The following is a 23,022-nucleotide window of genomic DNA, read 5'->3' as shown; positions in this document are numbered from 1 at the left end:
GTTGGCAACCTATGTGCACTACACTACTACTTGCTCTGGGCCACCCCAGCACCCCCCAAGTGCACTTATGGGGCTGCTGAAAGCTCCATGCATACCCTAAGAGGAAAAACCTTAAAGACGCGTAAACTTTAACAATTCCCCAAAAATCAGCCCTCTGCCCAAATCCTTTGAAAAAATTCAGGTAGCTTCCTTGCCCCAACCTGGCACTAACACCAACCCCACACTGCTCTAGGCCACCCCTTTGCCCCCCGCGTGAAGCTATACATTTGCTTACACCTCAATGCTTCTCTATAGGGGAAAACCTTAAAGACACATAAACTTCAACAATTCCCCAAAAATCAGCCCTCTGCCCAATCACTCTGAAATTGGGGTGGTAGCCTCCACCCATTGGGCACTACCACCCCACCCCACTCTTTTGCCCCTGGGACCCATTTTTCATACCCGAATCAATTCAGATTCAGATTCAGATTTAATCCGAACCCGAACCGAATAAGGGGTGATTCAGGTAGCTCAGATTCGGGCACAGAACAGAACGGGGTGATTCAGTTCGGGTCCCTAACCGAATCACCGAAAACCCGAATTGCACACCCCTAGTGAAAACTGACACATGGTGGGTTATCTGAAAGCACCTTATTGCATCCAGTCCATAAAGTACTTTTCCAATTCATGATAAGCTCTGAAAAATTGTTGCTCCCAGACCAATAGACATGAGTCAGGATTGGAAGTAAAGGGCCAGAACTTTGTTGATCAACAGTCTGAAAGCAAAGGATGGGGATTGGCTCACCACCCCCAACAGTGTGGTAACTATATGCTCACCACCAATGGTGCAGGTCCCAGCCTAGGACATGTAGGGTCACACACCTTGATTTCAAGCCACATTGAGACCCTAGAACTGATACTGGGGCTATTCCCACGATCAGGCAAAATTGGGCTAGGGGAGCCTAGTCTGACTTTGCCCAATCGTGGGAGCCACCAGGCTTGCAGGTGAGCCCAGTGGCTCCCAGTCAGTTATCCCGCCTAAGTACCCCTCCCCTTAAACCGGGTTTGTGGAGCGAGCGCTCCGCAAGCCCGGTTTTCAAGATTTTGAGTAGCCACGGTGCTACTCACCCAGTTTTCACACAGCACTACTCACCCAGTTGAAAATCCGGTTTTCAAGATCGTGAGTAGCCGCAGCACAGCTCTGTGCCACAGCTACTCACGAGTAGACCCCCAGAGGGGAGGCAAAAAGCTGCCTCCCATCTCCGGAGGTCTCCCCAGTATTCCCTGCGCACTCGTGCAGGGCATACTGGAGCTTCTGGGGGCCACACGGCCCCCGAACTCCCCAACCCCTGCTGGCTCCAATATGGAGCCGGCAATTGTGTGGGCTCCCGCTTGCTCATGTGCAAGCAGTGCAAGGCAATGTGCAAGGCTTAGCCTGCTCTCCCCGCTCAGCTTCACAAACCAGGTCTCACTGATCGTGAGACCTGGCTCACTGTCTGCTTAGAAGACCTAGAAGCTATTCACTCATGCAGGCAAAACTGGGCTAAGGAAGCCCAACCCAGTTTTGCCTGTACGTGTGTTCACTAGATTGTTTTCTTACAAGAGTGACCAAACTCTTTAGACACTGTTTTATGTCTGTGAAACCTTCTCTCATTTCCTGCATTCACTCTGGAGTCCAGTGGTTTAATTAAGTGATAGGCTCTCCCATATTCTGGGGACCTCTAACTCCTATCAGCACATCCCTCATTCCTGGGATCTTGGTGTCCTTGATTATTATAGTGCTGCTCCCTTCATTCTGCTTCTAATGTCTGTTCTACTTTATTGATGACTCCTGCCTCTTTTTAGGAAATGCCAGCAGGAACTAAGAAGCTCTGAGACATAAGAAGAGCCCTGTTGGATCGGGCCAAGGGCCAATCTAGTCCACCATACTGCTTCACTCAGTGGCCAACAAGGTGCATCTAGGAATCCAGCAAGTGGGAGGAAAGAGGCCAATGACCCTTTCCTGTTGGGGTTCCCTAGCACCTGTTGTTCAGGGTCTTGCCGCCTCCAATTGTTATGAAAGTATAGAGCTATCAAGGCTTGTAGCCACTGTTCCACATTGAGGTCATTCACACAATGAAATACTGTATTCCACCTTTGGTTTGGGAGCTTTGTGTGCTCCTAATTTTCAATTGTGTGGAAGCAAGGTAGGGAAACCTGGATAGAAGTAATTGTGTGGAAGCAAGGTAGATGGAAAACCTATGTAGCTTTTCCTCTTACCTTGCTTCCACACAACTGAAAATTGGGAGCACACACAGCTCACAAACCTGGACAGAACACAGTTTTGATTGTGTAAATGACATTGTTGTATAAAGAAGTTGTAGTGGAATTACAAGCCTTTGTCTCAGAGCAATCCCACAAAAATACTGAATCATCCCCTTATGCTTTCCGAACAAAGGCTTCTCCCGAAACTTACTTGTAATATTGGTATTTCTAAGGCTGCCACTACTACCCACTTATTGACAGTTTAAATCCCCCCTCCCCTGGGTGGGGGTGGAATCCCAGGGAAATTCTCCTTTTTCTACTGGAAAAGTATACAAAAACCTTCCACGTGCAAACCTACACGTGGTGAGAAAACTGGTAGGTGCTGAATGTATAAGGTGTGATGCACCAGAGAAACCTCTTTCCCGCCTCCCCCTTTCCTGAGTTAGAAATCTACTCAGAGAGGCTTGCAAAATGCAAAGAACAAAAAGAAAGAAAAATATTCAAATGCTACAGACTGCTTCTGTCCGCTTTTAGTTACAGATAAAAGAAATACTCAGTAGGTCAAAAAGTATACTCAGATGTATGCTTCTGTATACTTGGTAGGTTAAAAAGAAATACTCAGTAGGTAAAAAAAACAGCCCAGATGATGTTGGGGTGGCACACTTTTAAAAAACTGGTTACCCAGTTGCAAAGAACATAGATGCAGGGAAATACAAAAGCACCTTTAAAAGCTTACAGATAGACCATCCTAGAACAGTATCACGAATTTACAAAGCACACAAAATAAATATAAGTTTCTAACACAAAATCTGATTAACAAGCTGTTCCCAAGTCTGAATTCCCCTTTCCTTGAAAACTCCCTCACCATCTGAGAATCAAACTTCCTGCAATCCTGTCGCTCAAGGATCTGCAGTTCCTTTCTGCAGCCATCCTCCATGGCCACATGTCCTGTCGTCACTCCCAGCTGGCTTCTTTCTAACAAAGAAACTCTTCTCTTCCAACCAACTGCTGTCTAAGTCCCACCCACCTGGTGTGCTGATTGGCTGAACCCTGGAGTTCACCAGCCTGTCAGTCAGGACAGGGTTCATTTTCAGTTAGCTCTTTAGGGGAGAGGATGGGTTGGTCACTACAGAAGTACTTCCTGAAATTTAGGTCTTGAGGCATTTAATAATAATAATAATAATAATAATAATAATAATAATAATAATAATAATATTTCTATACTACCCTTCCAAAAATGGCTCAGGGTGGTTTACACAGAGAAATAATAAATAAATAAGATTGATTCCTGTCTCCTTTCTGTGTCTCAAAGTACTGGCCTTAGTTTTTCCTGTGTAAGGGGGAAAAGTATCTTTTTTCTAGAGGAAGGCTTCTGCTAGCAGCTCCTGTTGCTTGTTCTCTTCTAATGCTGCTTCTCACAGCAAATCTCACCAGAACTCACAGGGATCTGGACACACATAACAGATAGAAGGAATTAGGTCTACAGCAATGACCTTCAATTTAGTCTGGCTTTCCCTCTCTAATGGTAAAGTTTCCCCCCTCTCAACTGTCCCAACTGAACCTCTGGGCTTGGTTTTTTTCATGTTTGGGCTCTGTGATTTATCTGATTTATAAAATATGGCAGCTTTCATAAATAATATGGCAGGGGATTCAATGATTTCAGACAAGTTCTATATTAATTTTATAAATTGGGATGCACCAAATTCATGGTGTGTGTAACTATTTTGTGACACACCTACTTAACCCCCCCCCCCCACTATGAATTAAATAGAACTTTTCATTTCAAACATTTGGTTGTAATTGAATTTAGACATAATAGAGGAGATGATAGTAATGATCTGGAGAAGATGTTTGCCTGTAATGGATGGGGGTCACTTTGGCCCCATCTGATCAGGTAAAGAGCCTGAGAATTCCCCTGGACAGAATGCAAATTGTTGCTAGGAGTGCTTTCCCCCCAATTATATTTAATGAGAAAAACTTGTCCATTCTAAACCTTTCTATGGCTTAGAAGTCATTACTCACAAAGAATGCTGTTCAAAAGGTCCATTACACATTGGGAGATGGGTACAAATTCAATGTGTTCGGCACCATTTGACAAGCAATTTGTGTCTAGGTTTCATTTCAAAGTGCTAATTTTCACCCTTCAGTCCCTACGTGACCATCACAATCTAAAGGACTGTCTCTCTCCCTGTGATATGAGCACTCACATTAGTTGAGATCTAGTCAAGAGGTACTGTTCATGATACCATCCTTGGCAGTTCAAGATGCTAATGGCTACAAGCAGAATTCTTACATGCATTATCCATGGGGCTGCCGCTCAGAATCATTTGCAACTGCAAACAGTACAAAACTGAATGGCCAGATTGCCAAGTGTGGCTGACCAGAACCACCAACTCTACTTCTACTACTTCTGCACTTGGAATATTTATATATTTCTATTCAAAACAAAAGTTCTCAAGGTGCTTTACAGAGACAAACAAACTATGGAATTTGCTGCTGCTGTATTTGATGATAGCCACCAATCTAGACAATCTAAAACGGGAATTGTACAAATTCATGGAGGGTAGTTTTATTCAATAGATACTAGCTGTTGTGTTGGGAGGGTTGTACCTCGTTGGCCACTGTATGAGCTAGGATGCTAGACTAGATGGGCATTTGACCTGATCCAGTAGGGCTTTTCTTTTGTTTTTATGTTGTGGAGAGAGAGAGGTGATTCTCACAATTGCCAGAATGCAAGAGCGGGCGGAGTTGGGGAAGACAGGGTCAAGTTTACCTTCCCCAGAAATGATCAAGGGGAAGGTGGTGGGAACACTCTCCATCTTCCTCCATGGGCAGCCCTGCTCCATGAAGCCCAGAGCAAGGTGGAGGGATCCCGGGCTGGAACTTGTTGTTCTGGTCTCTGGGCATCCCACAATGCAATGTGTGGCACCCACGTTTCATTGCGGGATTCCCCCATCAGACGAGTATTCTATCTGCCCATCTCTGTGTCTCCTCAGGCTGGGGAGAGGAGGGATCTGCGAGGGTCCCGCTGTTTCACAAGCAGCCTAATAGTCTGGGCTGCCACAGGCTGGGTTAGTCAGGTGGTAAGAACAGCCTCAGAGCACGCCAAGGTGTGCTAGGGCAGACCATAGAAGTGGTAGAACAGAAATATTATCTGTTATGATGTTGAAATGGATTAATCATAATGCCTGTGGATCAGGAATTACTGATTTCCCTCCACTGAGAAGTGTACACCCAACTTCCACATCCACAATGATTCCAGGATGTTTTACTGGATTTCATAACTGCCCCAATGTACAGCAGATGTCATCTGCATTGCATTCACAAAAACATGTTTCTGTTAGTTGGACAGCAACTTGAGGGCCTTGGGAAAGGTGATTAACTGCCATGTAATAATCAAAATCACTATGATTGACCCCTCTATCTTGTAGAAGTCCCCTGGCTATCCAGATGCAACTTGGAGGATTAATAGAAAAACTCACTGAATTCCACTCACTCGTGTGTACTATACTCCATCTACAAAAAACCCTGCCTAGAGCAATATGTGCTGTCAAGATAAAGGAAGTTAACTCAAAGCAGGAAAGGATCTTTCTAACTGAGCTTTGGTTCTTTATCCCTTAGACAAAGACAGACAGGCATCTATCGGTTGGTTAAGACTGTTCTGGGTGATTGTGTGGGTGATCCTTCTTAGCATCTTCAATAGAAATGCAACTTCGAATGTACAGCTGGGCTTATAGATGTAGCTGGGGTTGGGGCCAACATTTGCTGACATCCAGAATGTTTGTGCTATTGCTGCTCCATCCCTTCCTGGTACTGCCTCATGCCGCATGCAAGAGCTTGAAGACTCCGTGTGGTCTGCAGTCAAATATTCAACGTGATTTTCTTAGCACTCAAGAAGATATTATCATTGGTGAATTTGTATCACTTTCACTGGTTGAAGAGCCTTTACATAACTTTACCAAAAATCCAGATTTCTCCAGAAGGAAAATGTAAGTAGCTCCTTGTTGTTCGAAAGAGTGACTTTGGGTCTTTATGGAATTCTGGTCTCATTTGCATAGTTCTGGCTAAAATGTTCCAGCAGTTATATGGTGGGAAAGGGTGCTTTGCCAGAATTCCTGCCTGTTGGGTAACAAAGCAAAACATGACAGCTATTCAAGGATTTCAAAGATATGCTGTATAATATATATCTATATTTTTCTAAGATAGAATGAGGACAAAGAACTACCAACATGTTCTTGTGTTTGTCTTTGCCCTGAACAATGTCAACAAAAATGTCCACCTCTTACCCAACACCACCCTAGGATCAAAAATCTATGACAACTATTTTAATCCAAGAGACACCTATAAGAACACACTCGATCTGCTCTTCACAGGACAGGGGAATCCCATTAATTACAAATGTGGGAGAGTGAAGCGAATGGTCACCATTGGTGGACTCGCCTCTCAAAATTCCATTCAGATGACCAACATCTTACATACCTACAAGATTTCACAGGTATTTCTGTTCCAATAGATAGAAAATTGTAGCATTGCGGGGAAAGAGAGATTCAAGTCTACCTTCAACATCTTATCTGCACCCATTGTCAACTCAAAATTTCTGCATGCTGTTTAGGATGACACGACTCCTAGATTATGTTCCTTCAAGCTGTGCTTTGCTGGACCCCACTGTTCCAAGTGACAGTACTTTAATACAAGATGATGATGATGATGATGATGATGATGATGATGATGATGATGATGATTTTTACATTTATATCCTGCTCTTCCTCCAAGGAGCCCAGAGCTGTGTACTACATACTTGAGTTTTTCTTTCACAACAACCCTGTGAATTAGGTTAGGCTGAGAGAGAAGTGACTGGCCCAGAGTCACCCAGCTAGTTTCATGGCTGAATGGGGATTTGAACTCAGGTCTGGGCTTCCCTATCTTCTCTCTAAGAATATCCTTCAACTGTGCACTTACCAGCTCACACAGCCTACCTGCACCTCACTAGCTCAGTTGGTAGAATATGGGACTCTTAATCTCAGGGTTGTGGGTTTGAACCCTCATTGGGTGTATGTATTTCCTATGGGAGGAGTGTTGATCTTGTGGTAGCAAGCATGGATTTTCAACTTTCCAAAGCAGGGTCTGCCCTGGTTTGTATTTGAATGGGAAACTACATGTAAGCATTGTAAGATAGTCCCCTTAAGGGATGGGTCCACTCTGGGAAGAGCACTTGTATTCTTGCATGCAAAAGGTTCCATGTTCCATCCCTGGCATCTCCAGGACAGGGCTGAGAGATACTCTTGCCTGCAACCTTGGAGAAGCCACTGACAGTCTTTGTAAACAATACTGAGCTAGATGGGCCAAAGTTCTGACTCAGTGTATGGCAGCTTCCTATGTACCAGTGATTTCCATTCACATAATATGATCTGGCCTTTAAAATGATTTGTTTGCTAATCAGTCACTTGGATCATGTGTGAATGAAGTATATTTCTCAATTTTAAAAACACTTTATTTCTTATTAGCTCAGTTTTGGCACTTTTGATCCTGTACTGAGTGATAAAATTCAGTTCCCTTTTACCTTCTGGATGGTTCCAGATGAAAATCTCCACTATGTTGGGATTGTACAGTTACTAAAATATTTCAGATGGAATTGGATTGGCCTCGTTTCAGATGATGACAGTGGAGAAACATTTCTTCAAACTCTGAGACTGAGACTCCTCCAGAACAACATTTGTATTGCATTGGCAGAACTGGTTCCATCTGTAATGATTGACTTTTTGAATACATCTAATGAAATCCTCTTCAAGATAGGGAGTGTTCTCAGCTTGTTCAATAAAATCAATGTGATCTTTGCCTATGGCCAGTTTATGGAAGGTATACAAATACTTCTAGAAAATCGTGAATTTCAAGCGAGGCTTCCACAGGAAAGGGTTTGGATCACAACTGCTCAATGGGACTTCACATCTGTTTTCCCCTGGATTAAGCTCCCAGTAAAATCCATCAATGGCACCTTGTCATTCACACTCCACACAGATGTGGTTCCAGGTTTTCAGGACTTCCTGGAGAGCGTAAATCTGTATCACTTTAAAACAGATTTCACCACGAGGTTCTGGTACACTGCATTTCTTTGCTCACTTCCGAAACAGATGCATTCTAAACCAGGGAAGAAATACTGCACTGGGGAGGAGAAGCTGAGGAATCTCCCTCAAACTGTGTTTGAAATGGGAATGTCTGGCCAGAGCTACAACATCTACAATGCTGTTTATGCTGTAGCACATGCTCTCCATGCCACTGATTTATCGAGATGCAAGGAGAAATCACGGCGAGCTGGAGGCAGCTGGAAACACCTGAAAGTTCAGTCATGGCAGGCAAGTCCTGACTCTTGGTAATCATTGCTTAAACCTAATGAACTGTTCAGTGTGTATGGAAACAAATTCTTATCACTGGCGGGATTCTGGCTCCTTCTTCAAGTGCTGGAGACCAGTGGAGGATGAACATGCCTGGAGCATCTTCCTTATGAGGCAAGGCTACAACATCTGGGGCTTTTTAGTTTAGAAAAGCAGCTACTAAGGGGAGACATGATAAAGGTCTATATATTATGCGTGGTGTGCAGGGAGTGGCAAGAGAGATATTTTTATCTATTTCTCAGAACACTAAGGCCAGGGGTCATCCCATGAAACTGTTTGCCAGGTAATAGCAAGAATGAACAACAAAAGGAAGTACTTTATTACACAGCGCAAAATTAATTAAGGGAATTCTCTTCCACGGGACGTGCTGATCGCCACCAGCTTTCATGACTTTAAAAGGGGAGTAGACAAATTCATGGAGGACAGGACTATCCATCGCTGCAAGTCTTGATGGCTGCAGGCCAACTCAAGGCTCAGCAGCAGGATACCAGTTACAGGGGAGCAACAGTAGGAGCGAGGGCAAGCCTTCCTCTCTTGCTGTGGGATTCTCAGAGGCATCTGGTGGGCTACTGTGGGAAACAGGATGCCAGACTAGATGGCTCTTGGTCCTGATAGAGCAGAGCTGTTCTTATTTTCTTATGTTCTTTTCTCAAAAGTTCTCTTTCTCAACAGAATGTTTGTTGGATCAGGCCCAAGTCTTGCTGGATCAGTCCTTGGGTCTGATCCAAAAAGGCCTTTCTTTTGCTCTTATTTGGAATGTAATATCCAAGGCATATACAGTGAGGCGGGTCTCACGATCCATGAGACCTGCCTGGGGAGGGTGAGCGGGGAGAGCAGGCTTAGCCCGCTCTCCCAGCACATGAGCAGACAGTCTGCTCTGGGCGGCTGAAGCCAGATTGGCCGCCCACATGATTGCCAGCTCCGTGACAGAGCCGGTGGGGGCTCTGGCCGCCCAGGGCTCCCGCTTGCTCATCTGCGGGGAGAGCGGGCTTAGCCCGTTCTCCCCGCTTCCCTTCCCAAAGTGGGTCTCACTGATCATGAGCTCTGTATCTCCTTTGTTCTGCATTAACGCAACTATTCTGCCTTCTAGAGATTATTTATTTTTAAAAGCTTTAGACACTATTTTCTGTCTGTGGTATCTGCTCTCAGTTCCTACATTCAATCTGGAGGGCAACCACCATGGCTGGTTCGAGAGAGGGGGCAAGAAAAGTCATTGCCCCCACCTGCCCACCATTTCTGTTTCAGAAATCTAATATGTGGGAGGCAGCATGCTCACCCAGAAACACACTTTACCTCTTCCCAGTAGCAGTCTTTCCCTGTGGCAATTTCCTCATACAACTGTGGTCAAGGTGCTGGGAAGGCTGCACTTTCCAGAGCTTTGTGTGCCCCTTCAAATATGGTGCTGGGCTTGATGGGGCTCTGTTATTCATACAGCCCACCCATCCCAGCACTGGGCAAAGCATAGCACTGTGTGGAGGTGGGAAATATCTCTCACACTGGTTTTGTTGTTGTTGTTGCCAAAGTGGCTCCCCGTTGAAAAATAATGAAGATCACTGACCTATGGGTTTCCCCCCTCTTCATTGTATAAGCAAAGATCCCCCACTCCCAGATCCAGGAGATTTGGGAGGAAAGGATGCTGCAATCCTGGGTGGGCTTACTCAGAAGCAGGTCCTCGTGAAGAGAGAGGGACTTGAGCAAATAGATCCTATATCTTTTTATTTCCACACAGCTACACAGCTAATTGTGTGTGCATGTAAATATCTTTGCATGTGTTTTAGTGAATGTTTTTGTGTGCATGTTTATTGTGTGATGGTGTGTTTCTGTGTATGTGTGTTAAATAAAAATAAAATACGTACATTAGTGTTTGGGCTGTGTGTGTACTTGCGTGTGTGATCATGCATGTTTTTCTGTGTAGGTGCATGTCTGTGTGCGCATGTGTGTACACTGCACAGATGCATGTGAGTGTCTGTGCACATGCACAAATACATGTTTACATGTGTTCAGATGCATCTTTGCATGTATGCACATGGACATGGACATGGTTCAGTGTCTGTTCTTGTGTTCTACTTTTGGAGGCTAGGCAGTTGACTACCACAGTGAGGGCCTTTTCTGCGGTGGCACACAAAATATGGAACTGCCACCCTGGGGAAGGGACTAGCTGCATCTGTGACTTTCTATGCTATTCTTTAGCTGTCAGATGAATAAAAAGGGCAAGAATACTGGCTGACATCCTGACTAATGCTGCACAACTTTTTAAAAATGAGTGCAGTGTTACCATTGAGTAGGGAGGTACACAAAGTATATTGTACACATCAGGGGCGGCAGCAAGTGGGAGCTTTAAAAGGAGGAACTCAGGTCTTACCTGCCCCTTTATCACTTCTCCGCCACATCCCACTGCCCCAACGTGGTGCTGTCCATAACAAACAGACCTGCTGTCCATTCTTACAAGTGATGCTGTGTAGGGGCTTCCTGTTGCTGAACACTCAAGATGGCATCCACGCATGTACAGACCAGTGTTCCCTCTAAGGCATGCACTCGTACACGCGGTCACAAGTTTTTTGCTGTCTGCTCGGTTAATAGATCTCACTCAGGTTGAATCAGGAAGGCCCCACTCTGAATGCACATGTGCACGCACAGTGCTTTGATACTGCCGCCCAGAATAAAACTCATTCCGCACACAGATGAAAAAAATTAGAGAGAACACTGGTGCAGACACTATTTACATGATGACGCCCATGGGATGCTGTGAACAGGGAACTTCCTGTTCCCAAACAGGAAGCCCCTGCTTGGCATCGCTTGTAAAAACAGACAGTGGGGCTGTTTGTTATGGGCAGTGTCAAACTGGGATGTCAAGGTGGTGGTGGAGGAGTGACGGATGGGCAGGAAAGCCCTCCCTCCCTCCATTTAAAGCACCTGCTCTCCACCCCTGCTGAAACATTTTGGCCAGGGGAACTCAAATCATTTCAGTGCCTCAAATTAGAGATGCCAAGATGCTTTGTGCATGTTCCCATCATTGAGTTTTCTGAAGCACAAGTGTTTCTGTGTGTTGGGGGGTGGGTGGGGGGTGGTTGTTTTTTTGCTAATTCCCCAGCCCATCAAAGTGCTCTGTATAAACCTTTTAAAATGTTGCATGGACATGGGATATTGGGGTGGGATAGATTTTTCTCAGAGAGCCATATCGTTAGCAGGAAGCCATGTCTAAATGTCACCGGTGCACTGCGTTCTGCAAACTTCTCGGGAAGGTTTCTCACATCCCTAGTTTTAATAATATTGCTTCAAAAGAAACTTTAAAGTATCACATTCTTGGCAAACACAGACTTGGCCATTCCATATGAAACGCAGTTTCTCCCCATTTGACCCAGTTTTTAAACGTTTACACCTCTCTAATCTAGCTTCACTCTTTTCTGAGAAACATCCAGTTTAACAATAGCGCTGGGGAGGAAATATCTTTTGATGAAAATGGGCATCTGGCCACTGGATATGACATCAACAACATGGTCACATTCCCCAATGGATCTTTCCTGAGAGTCCGGGTTGGAAGGGTGGACCCCCAGGCTCCTGCAGGCAAAACGTTTACCATTAATGGGAGTGTCATTGTGTGGAATCAGAAATTTAACCAGGTATGAAGAATTAATTTCATTGAATATTTAGGAGTGGGGAGATACTGGTAGATACTGTTGTCTTGCTCTTTGGAATTAAAACTTGATAGATATCCCCAGCATGGTTTTTTTCTTGGCTATCTTGCCTCCTTTATGCCTTAAATGCCACTGAACAATGTAGGCTGTCTAGCATACAAATATGTATACATTTCCATCTGGAATGGAAATTTCCACTCCTATCTCTCTACCTCGGTAGCAGGTTTCCTGTCTTTGCCACCTGTGGAACCTCTTGACATCCATGAACATTAGGATGTGGCTTACCTGTCAAGAATCTAGCACCTGTAACCCCATCCACACATCTGAAATCTCTTCCGAATAAGGGAATTAGCTCCTTCCTTAAATTTTAATGGGGTTGGGGTGAAAGAAAGTGGGCTTAGCTGTGCACAAGGACCCCAGTACACAATTGCAAGGTGATCATCCAGGGGCAGACCTGGATTCAGAAACAGCCCCAAAATAAATACACTCTGCTCAGTTTTTCATTGGATGAAAAGCACCTCTGCCTTGTCTGGATTAAGTCTCAACTTCTTAGACCTCATCCAGCACTTCACAGGCCACAGATACTCACCTGGTTCCAGTGGCGTAGCCAGAGGATTGGCGGCCCGTGTTCTGCCCCACTGGCATCCCCTGCGTGCACCAGTGACATCCACAGCATGTTCCAGTGACATCTGTCCAAGTGATGTCATGCGCAAAGGAATTGGCCTGGGCTCATTTCGTTTGCTGCCTGGCTGTGTTTATTTCTCTTCCTCTCCCTCCATCTAGGGAGAGAAAGGGAAATAAATACACCTAACCAGCAAACGCTGGCTGGAAATGGAATCAGAGGGCTGGACTGGGCCATCTGGTGATCAGGCCATTCCCCCTTTGCATGTGACATCACATGCAAGGAGGGCTCTGACGGTCCTTTTCATTGGTAGTTGGGGTTCTTTGAACCCCAGCGCTCAATGGTGACTCCTCCCCTGCCTGGATCACACAATTATTTGAATCTAGTTTTAATTTGGGTTACTGCCTTTAGGGTGATTGCATGAACCCACACCAAGGTGGGAATCTCAGATTCATCTAAGGCCATAAACCAGCTTGGTGTGGGTTCACACAATCACAATCATGCTCATTACCCACATTAAACTTAGGTTTGAACTACTGTGTGAACCAGGCTACTACTTTCCTGGCATTGGAAAAGAGGGATAGCATTGGGGATCATCCACAAATTGATGAGACTGTGCATGGAATCCATGCATGGTTCCTCTCAGGGGTCTTGTGTAAATCAGTGTTTCTCAGTGTTTTTGGAGTCATGGACCGGTATATCCTTTGTGCGCAGTTTCCAGGACCAGCAGTTAGTAAAGGGGCCATCCCTCCCTCGCCCCCACCCCAAGGCACCCCCCCCAACACAATTTCAAGCCGGGAGGGGGGGGCACTGCCGCTGGGAGCTCTCCAGAGCTCATTTCTAGGCAGGCAGCCCTCACTGCTGGGATAACACTCATTTAGCTTCCTCAAAAAGAATGTTATCCCAGCAGTGAGGGCTGCATGCCTAGACATGAGCTTTGGAGAGCTCCCAGCAGTGGTGGCCCCCACCAGCTCGAAATTGTTTGGTGGGGGGATTAACTTCTCATGGACCAGCATGGACCACCACTCAACATCTCACAGACTGGCACCAGTCCACAGACCAGTGATTGAGAAACACTGGTGTAAATGATAAGCAGCCTAGGGGTCAGAATGCAGCCCTGTGGGATTCCAAAGCCCAGTGACAAAGGAGACGAATAATACTCCTCAGAACCAACTTCTGGGATATACTCTCCAGACAGAACTAGAACCAGGCAAAACTCTGCCACCCATTCCCAACCTGGCCCGGTAGCCGAGAGGAATGCCTTGATTGATGAGACCCAAATTTCAGCCAGAATGAACAGAGAATCCTCCACCTTTCCAGTTTCCAGCATAGGCCATCCATCAGGGGTATTAATGGGAACTTAGAAATTCTTCTGACTGTTATTGTGGAAAAGGATCAGTATCAAAATCAAGGTAGTAAAGAGAAGCTATCTCATTTCCATCATCAACACTCACCCTTTGGGTTACCGTTAGACAGTTCCTCAGTCCACGTGTGTTGAGAGCTGCCAACCTGGATACAGCACAATTGTCCAGCAGGGGCAGCCAATATGTTGTTACCAGTGTGCTCAGTGTCCTGCAGGGAGCATTTCCATCCAAGCTGGTAAGTACAAATATATAAATTTATATGGTAGGGAAAGTTCTAGATTATTTAAATTTGGGCTGAAACCAATTCCTAACCGGTTTCTCTATATTAACTATATGAGGTTAATATAGTTCATATATTAACAATAGCAGCCAAGACTGGGCTAGGGCTGCTATGCTTAGGCTTGGCTGCCTGTGAGAACCACAGGCAAACCTACCTATGGAGCTCACCGGTTAGCTGAAGTTAAGGGTGTGAGTGAGGCCTTAACCCAGGCTAATTGCTTGTGTATCGGCACCGGCTGCTCCCAGCTGGTGCTGACACAGGAGTGGGCTCCTGGCTATCACTGGGGGTGGGTCCCCACAATCTACCATGCATTGGCACACTGCATTGTGGGATGTCTGGGGGAACAGGGACAACATGTCCTGGCCACAGTACCTCCAAGTTTCCTGGTGCAGTAGGATTCCGTCTTGGTACGCATTTGGTACCCAGACAATCCTGGGGATCGTCTGCAGGGAAAGTGGACTCCTGCATCCTTCCCCACCACCTGCCAGCTAGCCCACTCATGGCATCATGAGAAAGGGCTCTATGAATGAAGCTACCTCTATCCATCCTTTTGAATGGTGGAAGGCAATGAAAGGCCACTTGCATGTATCAAGCCCACAAAATGTTTCACAGGAAGGCCCTTTTTCCTTTTCCAGTAGCCCAACCATATATTCATTTAGTCATTTTTCTATTGGCTTTAGCATGAGGGGGAAGAATCAAATCCTTTTTATTTAAAAAGGACATATCTTTAGCACCCACCCTCTATCCGTGTATGTCTGTCTGAATGTGTCGCTAACAACTTTGCTATGCCTGCACCAATTTGGGCCAAATTTGCTACAGTTGTGGTGGCACATGGGAACAAAGACATATTTTGTGATGACTTCATCCACCCTAATCCAAGATGGCAGATGTCTGCATGTTTGAGGTGGAAGTGAGATGACATGTGAACTGCCTAATCATTTTGCACCAAATTTGATATACATGTCAAGCTTTTAAACGACATTAAATCTTGATATTCCATCAATGAATTCCAGAATCCAAGATGGTAGCTGTGTGTGTGCCCACCCCACACACACCCCAACAACTTTGCAATGCCTGGATCAATTTGGATTGAATTTAGTACAGTTGTAGTGCCCCACATGTACGTTTCAACAGTGTGTTTTTAGCCTACTTTCCTCATGGAAAGTGGCCTTATGAGATAATTTATCTCTCTCTTTCTTGGTTTCCTAGAACAATTTCAAAATGCCTGGACCAATTTGGACCTGAATTAGTACAGTTGTCGTGCTACTTAGGGACATTTCAATGGCATAATTTCTAATGATTTCATCATCTATTTTCTTCCTCCACCTATGTGTTGTGTGCCCTGTGCTTACAGAGGAGGCTCTGGTGATTGCGTTTTGACTGTACTCTACTGTACATTGGGTGTTTAACAACAAAAGTGCACAAAATTGAAGATAACAATTATCAGTTAAAATCACAGTGTAAAGAAAGCAGGCAGATATTTTCTACTAGAACTTCCTGATTCTCCTTGCAGTATTCACATGACCTCTTAGCTGGGCAATGGTGAGGGCAGGTAGGGATGCTCCTCCCTCCCTCCCTCCCTACAGATGATCAACTGAGACCCAGATCTTCAGCGACCATGTGACCACAAATGTACCTGGTTGGCATTTGGCAGAGTGCGGGTGGGAGGGGGAAGCTCGTTCTGGGTCCACCATGGGCCCCGAATGCAATGCATGATCAGTGGAGCAGCTGCTCTTAATATTGCAGCCACTCCACTCCATGTGGCCGCTCTTCCCCCAGAGCTAGCTGCTGAAAATGGCAGTGGGTGAGTAGGTAACCCAGTTACCAAGGGGCGATCATGCATAGGTTCGTTTTACCTTGATTAAGACCTGGGTAGAAGAGCTGGGCTATCACGAACTGGAGCAGCCAAGGCTGCAGGGCTCCCAGCACTCCAGTCAACATGAACTGCCTAGGGTAACCCAGGCAACTTCTGTCATGTGAATAGCTTTACTGTTTTCTATATTCAAATAAATCCAACCTGTTTATACACATAAGGGTCACCAAGAGTTTAATTAGAATTAATTAAAATAATTTTAATAATTTGTTTCATATTGTTTTTATTGTGTTATATGTATTTTAATCGGTGATTTGTAATATTAAGATTTGCACACCACCTAGAGATTTTATATCAGGTGGTGTAAGAACGTGATAGATAAATAAATAAAATATGTTCAATGGAACGTTTGAGTGGCACAGAAGATTGAGAGATCTCATTAAATTTGGAGAATATCTGTGTATTTTGGGAAGACTAGGATGGTGTTATGAATTTCAGATGCTGACCAATGTGAAAAATGTCCAGAACATCAGTATTCAAATGAGAAGCGGAATCAATGCCTCCTGAAAAGTGTCACCTACTTATCCTATGGAGAACCTTTGGGAGCAGTTTTGTTGACCTGCACCTTTTTCTTTTCTACCATCACCATTTTGGTGATGGGGAGCTTCATTATCCACCGGGACACTCCTATTGTCAAAGCAAACAACTGGAATATCACATGTATCTTGCTCACATCTCTGTCTCTTTGCTTTCTCTGCTCCTTCCTATTCATTGGTCAGCCTGGGAAGGTGACCTGCCTCTTGCGGCAAATGGTTTTTGGCATCACCTTCAGTGTTGCTGTTTCTTCTGTGCTGGCTAAAACCATCATGGTGGTCCTGGCCTTTAGGGCCACCAAGCCAGGGAATAGTATGAGGAAATGGCTAGGGAAGAGGATAGCCGCATCGGTTATCTTTCTTTGCTCACTTATTCAAACTGGCATCTGTTTTGTGTGGTTGGCAACCTCGCCCCCATTCCCTGCATCTGACATGCACTCCCAGGATGATAAAATTATATTGCAATGTAAGGAAGGCTCAGACGTCATATTCTACACGGTCCTGGGTTACATGGGCCTTCTGGCCATCATCAGCTTCACTGTGGCCTTCCTTGCCAGAAAGTTGCCTGACACTTTTAATGAGGCCAAGTTGATCACCTTCAGCATGTCGGTCTTCTGTAGTGTGTGGGTGTCCTTTGTCCCAACTTATCTGAGTACCAAAGGGAAATACATGGTGGCTGTGGAGATCTTCTCCATCTTGGCCTCCAGTGCTGGATTACTGGGTTTTATATTTCTCCCTAAGTGCTATATTATTTTACTGAGGCCTCATCTGAACAAAAGACAGCAGCTAGGAAGGAAAAAGGGCCGAATGTCTTGACTGCTCTAATGTTGCTGTTCTTTAGCCAGACCTGCCCTGGTAGAACAACAATAAAGGGAGTTTTCTTTTCCTATCTTAAAATATTTAGATTCATTAAATTGATTCTATTTATCTGATCTTCAGTAACATTTTTTAGTAACTATGAAATCAGTAGAACAAATATTAACCACAATGTAATATTATGATAATGCATGATGAAACAAGAGATCTACTACATTGCCCCAGGTTGATTTACATCTTATGGAGATCAGATAGATCTGAAGCTTTCTGACCTTTGTTTAAGTTTCCCTGTGGGGTGAGTCACTTGAGGTCATATTTTTTCCTATTTTTTTTACTGTATTTTTGGTCATTTTGCGACCGCGATTCCCCTAACCCTCTGTTTTCAATGATGCCTATTGATTCCCAACTGTGAATTCGCCAACCACGAGGGTTTCCCGGAACGGAACCCTCATAGTTAGTGAGGGATGACTGTATTTAATTGCCTGTCAATTATGCAGTACAGATAACTCCAGATATTGAAAGTTATTTAATTGCATTGTGTATCAAGGATATAAAATTTAGTTTTTAAAATAGGTCTAATGCTTGTCAGTTATTCCAATATTTGTTAGTCAGAACTTTGTAAGGCTGAAACAAGTTTGGTTTTTTACTGAGTAATTGGATAGAATGCTGCCTCCCTGTTTTCCTGAATTCACCAGCAGCGCACTGGTGCAGAATTTACTGGACTTATCCTGATTTACTGGACTAGTCTTGAGGGGGTTCAGGTTTTTGTGTTGCTATTGCCCTGGAGTGCCTGAGTCAGTAAAGGGAACACTGAGAGAGTGTCTTTACTCACACTACCCTTCTCCTCTGCCCTACTGTGCCTTCTCAGGACTCAGCACTTATCTATTCTAAAAATGAGTTGCATTATGCACCATGGCACACAGTCACACTGCAGTTACACAAATCCTTGACATTTTTGCCTTTGTAAGAATTTACATTTAATACAGTGACGCATGCTCCCCCTGTACCTCCCAAAGGAAAAGAATAAATTCTGTTTGTGTCAAGCCAGAAAATGTTGAGATTGCAGGACTTTTCACTTACCCACCCGCACCTTAAAGCTTTCCATGACTAACATGAAGAGCAGGTCATGTACCATCATGACAAGTGCAGCAAGAAAGCAGCCTAACAGAAATTCCTAACTGCACCAGTGCAGCAGGGAAGCAGTAATTTCTGACAGCCTCCTATTCTCCAAGAAGTCTTTGGTGCCACCCAAGTATATGTCCCTGAGGGTTGTGCCATTCTCAAGGACATATTTTTGGGTTGCACAGAGGTCTTTCTGTGAAATGTGAGGGCATCAAAAATTGTTGCGTCCCCGCTGAGCTGATGCAGTTAGTTGGGAAATTCTGTTGGGCTGCTCTCTCCCTGCATCAGTGCATCCTTGTTCTGTGTGCCAGCCATTTCTTCAAAAACCTGGCAAGCAAAAAGGAAAACAAAACACATATGTACAGAATACAGGAGACAAGGTAGGGCAGCCAGAGGATGACTAGGGGAACAAGGGACCAACATAGTCAGAAGAAGCCAATATAAAAAGGTTATCAGCCATTAGTTTCCCCCCTCTGTAATGTTTTATATACAACAATAAATGCCCATAACACCCAGGGCAATAAGATAACTGGCAATGAAAGCCTGAAGCAAAAAGCTGCCCCCCTAGTACAGATGAGGAATTATAAAATATAATAAACAGCCATGGTCTCAAGAAAGAAAAAAGATTATACAACTTGAGTTTGGGCAGAGCCAGGTATCAGATTATCTTGTTCAGTGAAGGGTTCTCCAATTTTTTTCTTCTGGACCTGGCAAAAGCCCTATTCAAATGTTATATCTGCAAATGAGATGGAAGTCCCTCCTGGTGCCTCAATCACTAATTTCCCCCAGTGTGTCCCTCACCCTTAAAGTGTTCATCTGAAGAGAGAACACTGTAAGCATGATGGCGGGCATTTCCATGACTGGAAGGTTCAGGCACCTGAGCCTCTCGATCATGGAAATGCCCACCATCACATTTACAGTGCTAGTCTCTTCAGACAGATGCTGTGAGGAATGTACCAGAGGAAATCAGTGATTGATGCACCAAGAAGGAATTCCAGTGCATTTGTGGAGGCTGTACAATGAGTGCAGCCTCCCCTTAAATAAAGTCTGAATTGGGCTATGGAGTTTGCTGAATCTGATCAAAGAGGGCCAGTTCAGACGATATTTTGAAAACATGATTAGATTCCTCTATACAAATGATCATCCAATCTTGAAAAAAAACATACTTTCTCTACCCAGGATTTAAATACCAGATACAATGTTGGACTTAAAAGCATGTGTTAGTCACTAGCACATGATTAGATGATCGTCTATATTGTGGTGTTTCCCCCTCCCTAATCATTGAGTTCAAAATGTTAAAACAGCAGAGCCCCAGATAGGATCATACACTCTACCCACATTTTTGTGTTCATCTGAATTTGTTTTCTAAGTGGGTATAAAACACCATAAATATACAAATCATGCATTTAAAAGTATCATCTGAACTAACCCATATGAGATATCTTTGTATACTATAGGTTTCCTCGTCCATGCTTTATATTTTAGAAGGTCCCCCACTCTTTTCATATATATCTTATGCTTTACCTATTGCCATGATTAAATTTCTGTGTATTGCCTTTTTATATCCTTATTTGAATTGTAAGCTAAATATCTTTTTTTTTTAAGTTCTTGTGTCTTTTAACTGGCTGTTCAAGCTAACCTTTGCTGGTTTTATTAGGTAAGGGGTATGGTGGTGACCCTATTCCTTCCCCATTTACATTATGGGTTTCTTCAGACAAGGGGAAGAACTTGAGCCTTGGAATGTGAGTTGATTTCTTTAAATGAGTGGAGAGAGTTGGAGTAATTGGAGGGTCACTTTAGGTGGTGGTGGAAGCTCTGGCTTCCTGGATACCTGCAGCCTTCCAGTTTGGAAATGAGCATGAGAGCAGCCCTGCTGGATCGGGCCCAAGGCCTATCTAGCCAAGCACCCTGTTTCACACAGTGGCCCACCAGATGCCTCTGAGGAGAAGTCCACAGGCAATAGGTGAGGGCATGTCCTCTTTCTTGCTGCTGCTCCCCAGCAACTGGTGGTGAAATATTAAAATCAAATATTATTCAGGGACCTTCTATGAGATACTGGGAGTTCTGACATCCTCCCCTCCTGCCCCTTAGGCTTTGAGGAATTATTTATGCTGTGTGAAGAGTTAGACCATCTACCACAAAAGCTTTGTGAGCCTTTGGGGGGGGGCTGCACTTGTTTCTTGCCTTTCCTCCAAGCTTTACATAGTTTTTTGATCCCCATATTATCCTCAAAACAAGCTTGTGAGGTGCATTAGGGTGAGAGATAGTGACTAACCCAAAGTCAGACTTTGAGGTGCCTGTGTAGATATTAGAACTCAGGTCTCCCTAGTCTTAATCTAAGGCTTTCGCCATTGCATTGCACAAGTAGGGAAGAGGCAATTTTTGACTCCCTCTCCCTCTCTTTCCCCAGCAAGTCCTCTGTGCCACTTAGAAATATGTCTATGAGGGTTGAATAATCCTCATGGACATATTTTTCAGTGGCACAGAGCACTTCCTGGGGAAAAAAAGGGCATTAAATTTTTTTTGCTGCTTTCCCCACTGCAGAGGTGTCGTTAGTTGGGAAGTTCTGTAAGGCTGCTCTCTCGCTGCTTCAGTGCTTCCTTCTTCTGAATGTCAGCCACTGCCTTTAAGTCTTGAGGTAGCATATGGCCCTCAAGAGCAGAGGGCAATAAATAGATTGGTACAGGCACCTAAGCTGGCACCACATTTTGTGGAAGTGAACTACATAGATTAATTATGCACCATGTTGTGAAGGAGTTCCTTTGGTCTGTCTGGAATCCTCTGCCAATTCATTTCATTGAATTTCTCCTAGTTCTGGTGTTCTGAGAGAGGGAGAAAAACACCTCTTTATCCATCTTCTCCACACTGCACATAATTTCATGAGTCTCATTTATATCTCTCTGTAACTTGTTTGACTGACATCCTAACTAAAACTTGTTCATGCATCTGCATGTGCAGCCCCAAAAGGCACAAGCACACTAATGGCATATTTGCTTCTGAAGTGTGGAGGGTGGGTGTGCTGATTTCCACTCATCTCTCCTTCCCCAAAAAGCACTCTGTTTAATGCAAAACTATGCCCCTAGGCCAGAGTGATTCTGATGTATATAAATTTAGGCTGCACAGAGTGTTTATAGGAGAAAAGGAGATGGTCAAAAAATTGCCCACTCCCACATGCAGAGCCCCAGACTTCATAAGTGGGGATGCAATTGCTGGGATTCATAGTCTGGGATTATGGGAGCTGTAGCCCAACATCTGCAGGAAGGCTGAAGTTGTGCAGACCTGAACTAGACAGTGATGCTGGCCAGCCATAGTTGTGCAGACACTGCCGCTTTGTAGAGCAGGGAGCTCTTGCCATTCAGATGCATGCTTCTGATCCCTCAGACATTGACTAAGGTAAGGCACTCTAAGTGAGGCTGCCCTTGAAAACCAGTCAGAACCTGCTGGAGAATGTGGTGGCTTGATTCCTGAGGAATGCAGGGAGATCAGAACTTCTACAACCAGTTCTGTGGCAGCTGCATTAGCTGTCTGAAGCTTCTGGACCCAATTCAAAGCACTGATACCTACCTTAAAAGCCCTTTCATGGCCTGAGACTAAAATAGGGACTGCTTCTCCTTGCCCAAATCCCTATGTCAACTGCAGTTATCCAAACACGCCTCGTTCTGTATGGCTGTATTGGTGCCATTTTTGATTGCACGTGCACAAATCTAATGAGGAGCACTTACTAAGGATCAATTTCTCATGGCCAGTACTGTAATGCTCTGCTAAGTAGGTAGACGTTTTTCCCTGTGAGACCATTGAATTTTGAGCCAAGCAGTGAAACTCGGTGGCTTCAAACGATCAGCTGAAAGTCAGTAAAATGTGTGGGCATGGGAACCAGAGGATGCCTGTGACATCCAAAGCTGCTGATGTGCTCAGTTACTGACTTCAACCTTAGATTTGCCACCCAACTTGACACCTAGATCTGGAGATGCTTGGGAGTATCTAAGGTGGAGGTGCATCATTGGCTTCAGATGATATGCCGAGTGGGAATGCATGCTCCCTGGAAGCCTCCAATTCCTGCTCCTATAGTTCTAACCAATTTAGAACTGATGTGGACATGGAAAAGAATATTTGCCAATGCACTAATTCTAACTAGCTGAGCTGGCGCAGAGCATTTGTGCCCTAG

General features: G+C 44.5%; 1 protein-coding gene across 1 annotated transcript; it reads left to right on the top strand.

Annotated features, from left to right (window-relative positions):
- The first annotated feature begins 6,430 nt into the window (after positions 1-6,430).
- On the top strand, positions 6,431-17,735 carry LOC128330895 (vomeronasal type-2 receptor 26-like). The gene is made up of 5 exons (XM_053264258.1): positions 6,431-6,718; positions 7,728-8,573; positions 12,005-12,232; positions 14,342-14,468; positions 16,825-17,735. The coding sequence occupies exons 1-5, from the start codon at positions 6,431-6,433 to the stop codon at positions 17,733-17,735; spliced, it is 2,400 nt and encodes a 799-aa protein (XP_053120233.1).
- Positions 17,736-23,022: the final 5,287 nt, after the last annotated feature.

This window comes from Hemicordylus capensis, chromosome 6 (genome assembly GCF_027244095.1).
Source record: "Hemicordylus capensis ecotype Gifberg chromosome 6, rHemCap1.1.pri, whole genome shotgun sequence".
Lineage (NCBI taxonomy): Eukaryota > Metazoa > Chordata > Lepidosauria > Squamata > Cordylidae > Hemicordylus > Hemicordylus capensis.
Note: the sequence above shows the minus strand (reverse complement) of the source record. Positions and strands in the feature narration are given on the sequence as shown.

Coding starts and splice junctions, on each gene's coding strand:
- LOC128330895 (XM_053264258.1), top strand. CDS start 6,431: ATGAGGACAAAGAACTACCAACATGTTCTTGTGTTTGTCTTTGCCCTG. Junction 8,574..12,004: donor TGAAAGTTCAGTCATGGCAG/GCAAGTCCTGAC, acceptor TCTCTAATCTAG/CTTCACTCTTTTCTGAGAAA. Junction 14,469..16,824: donor GAGCATTTCCATCCAAGCTG/GTAAGTACAAAT, acceptor TATGAATTTCAG/ATGCTGACCAATGTGAAAAA.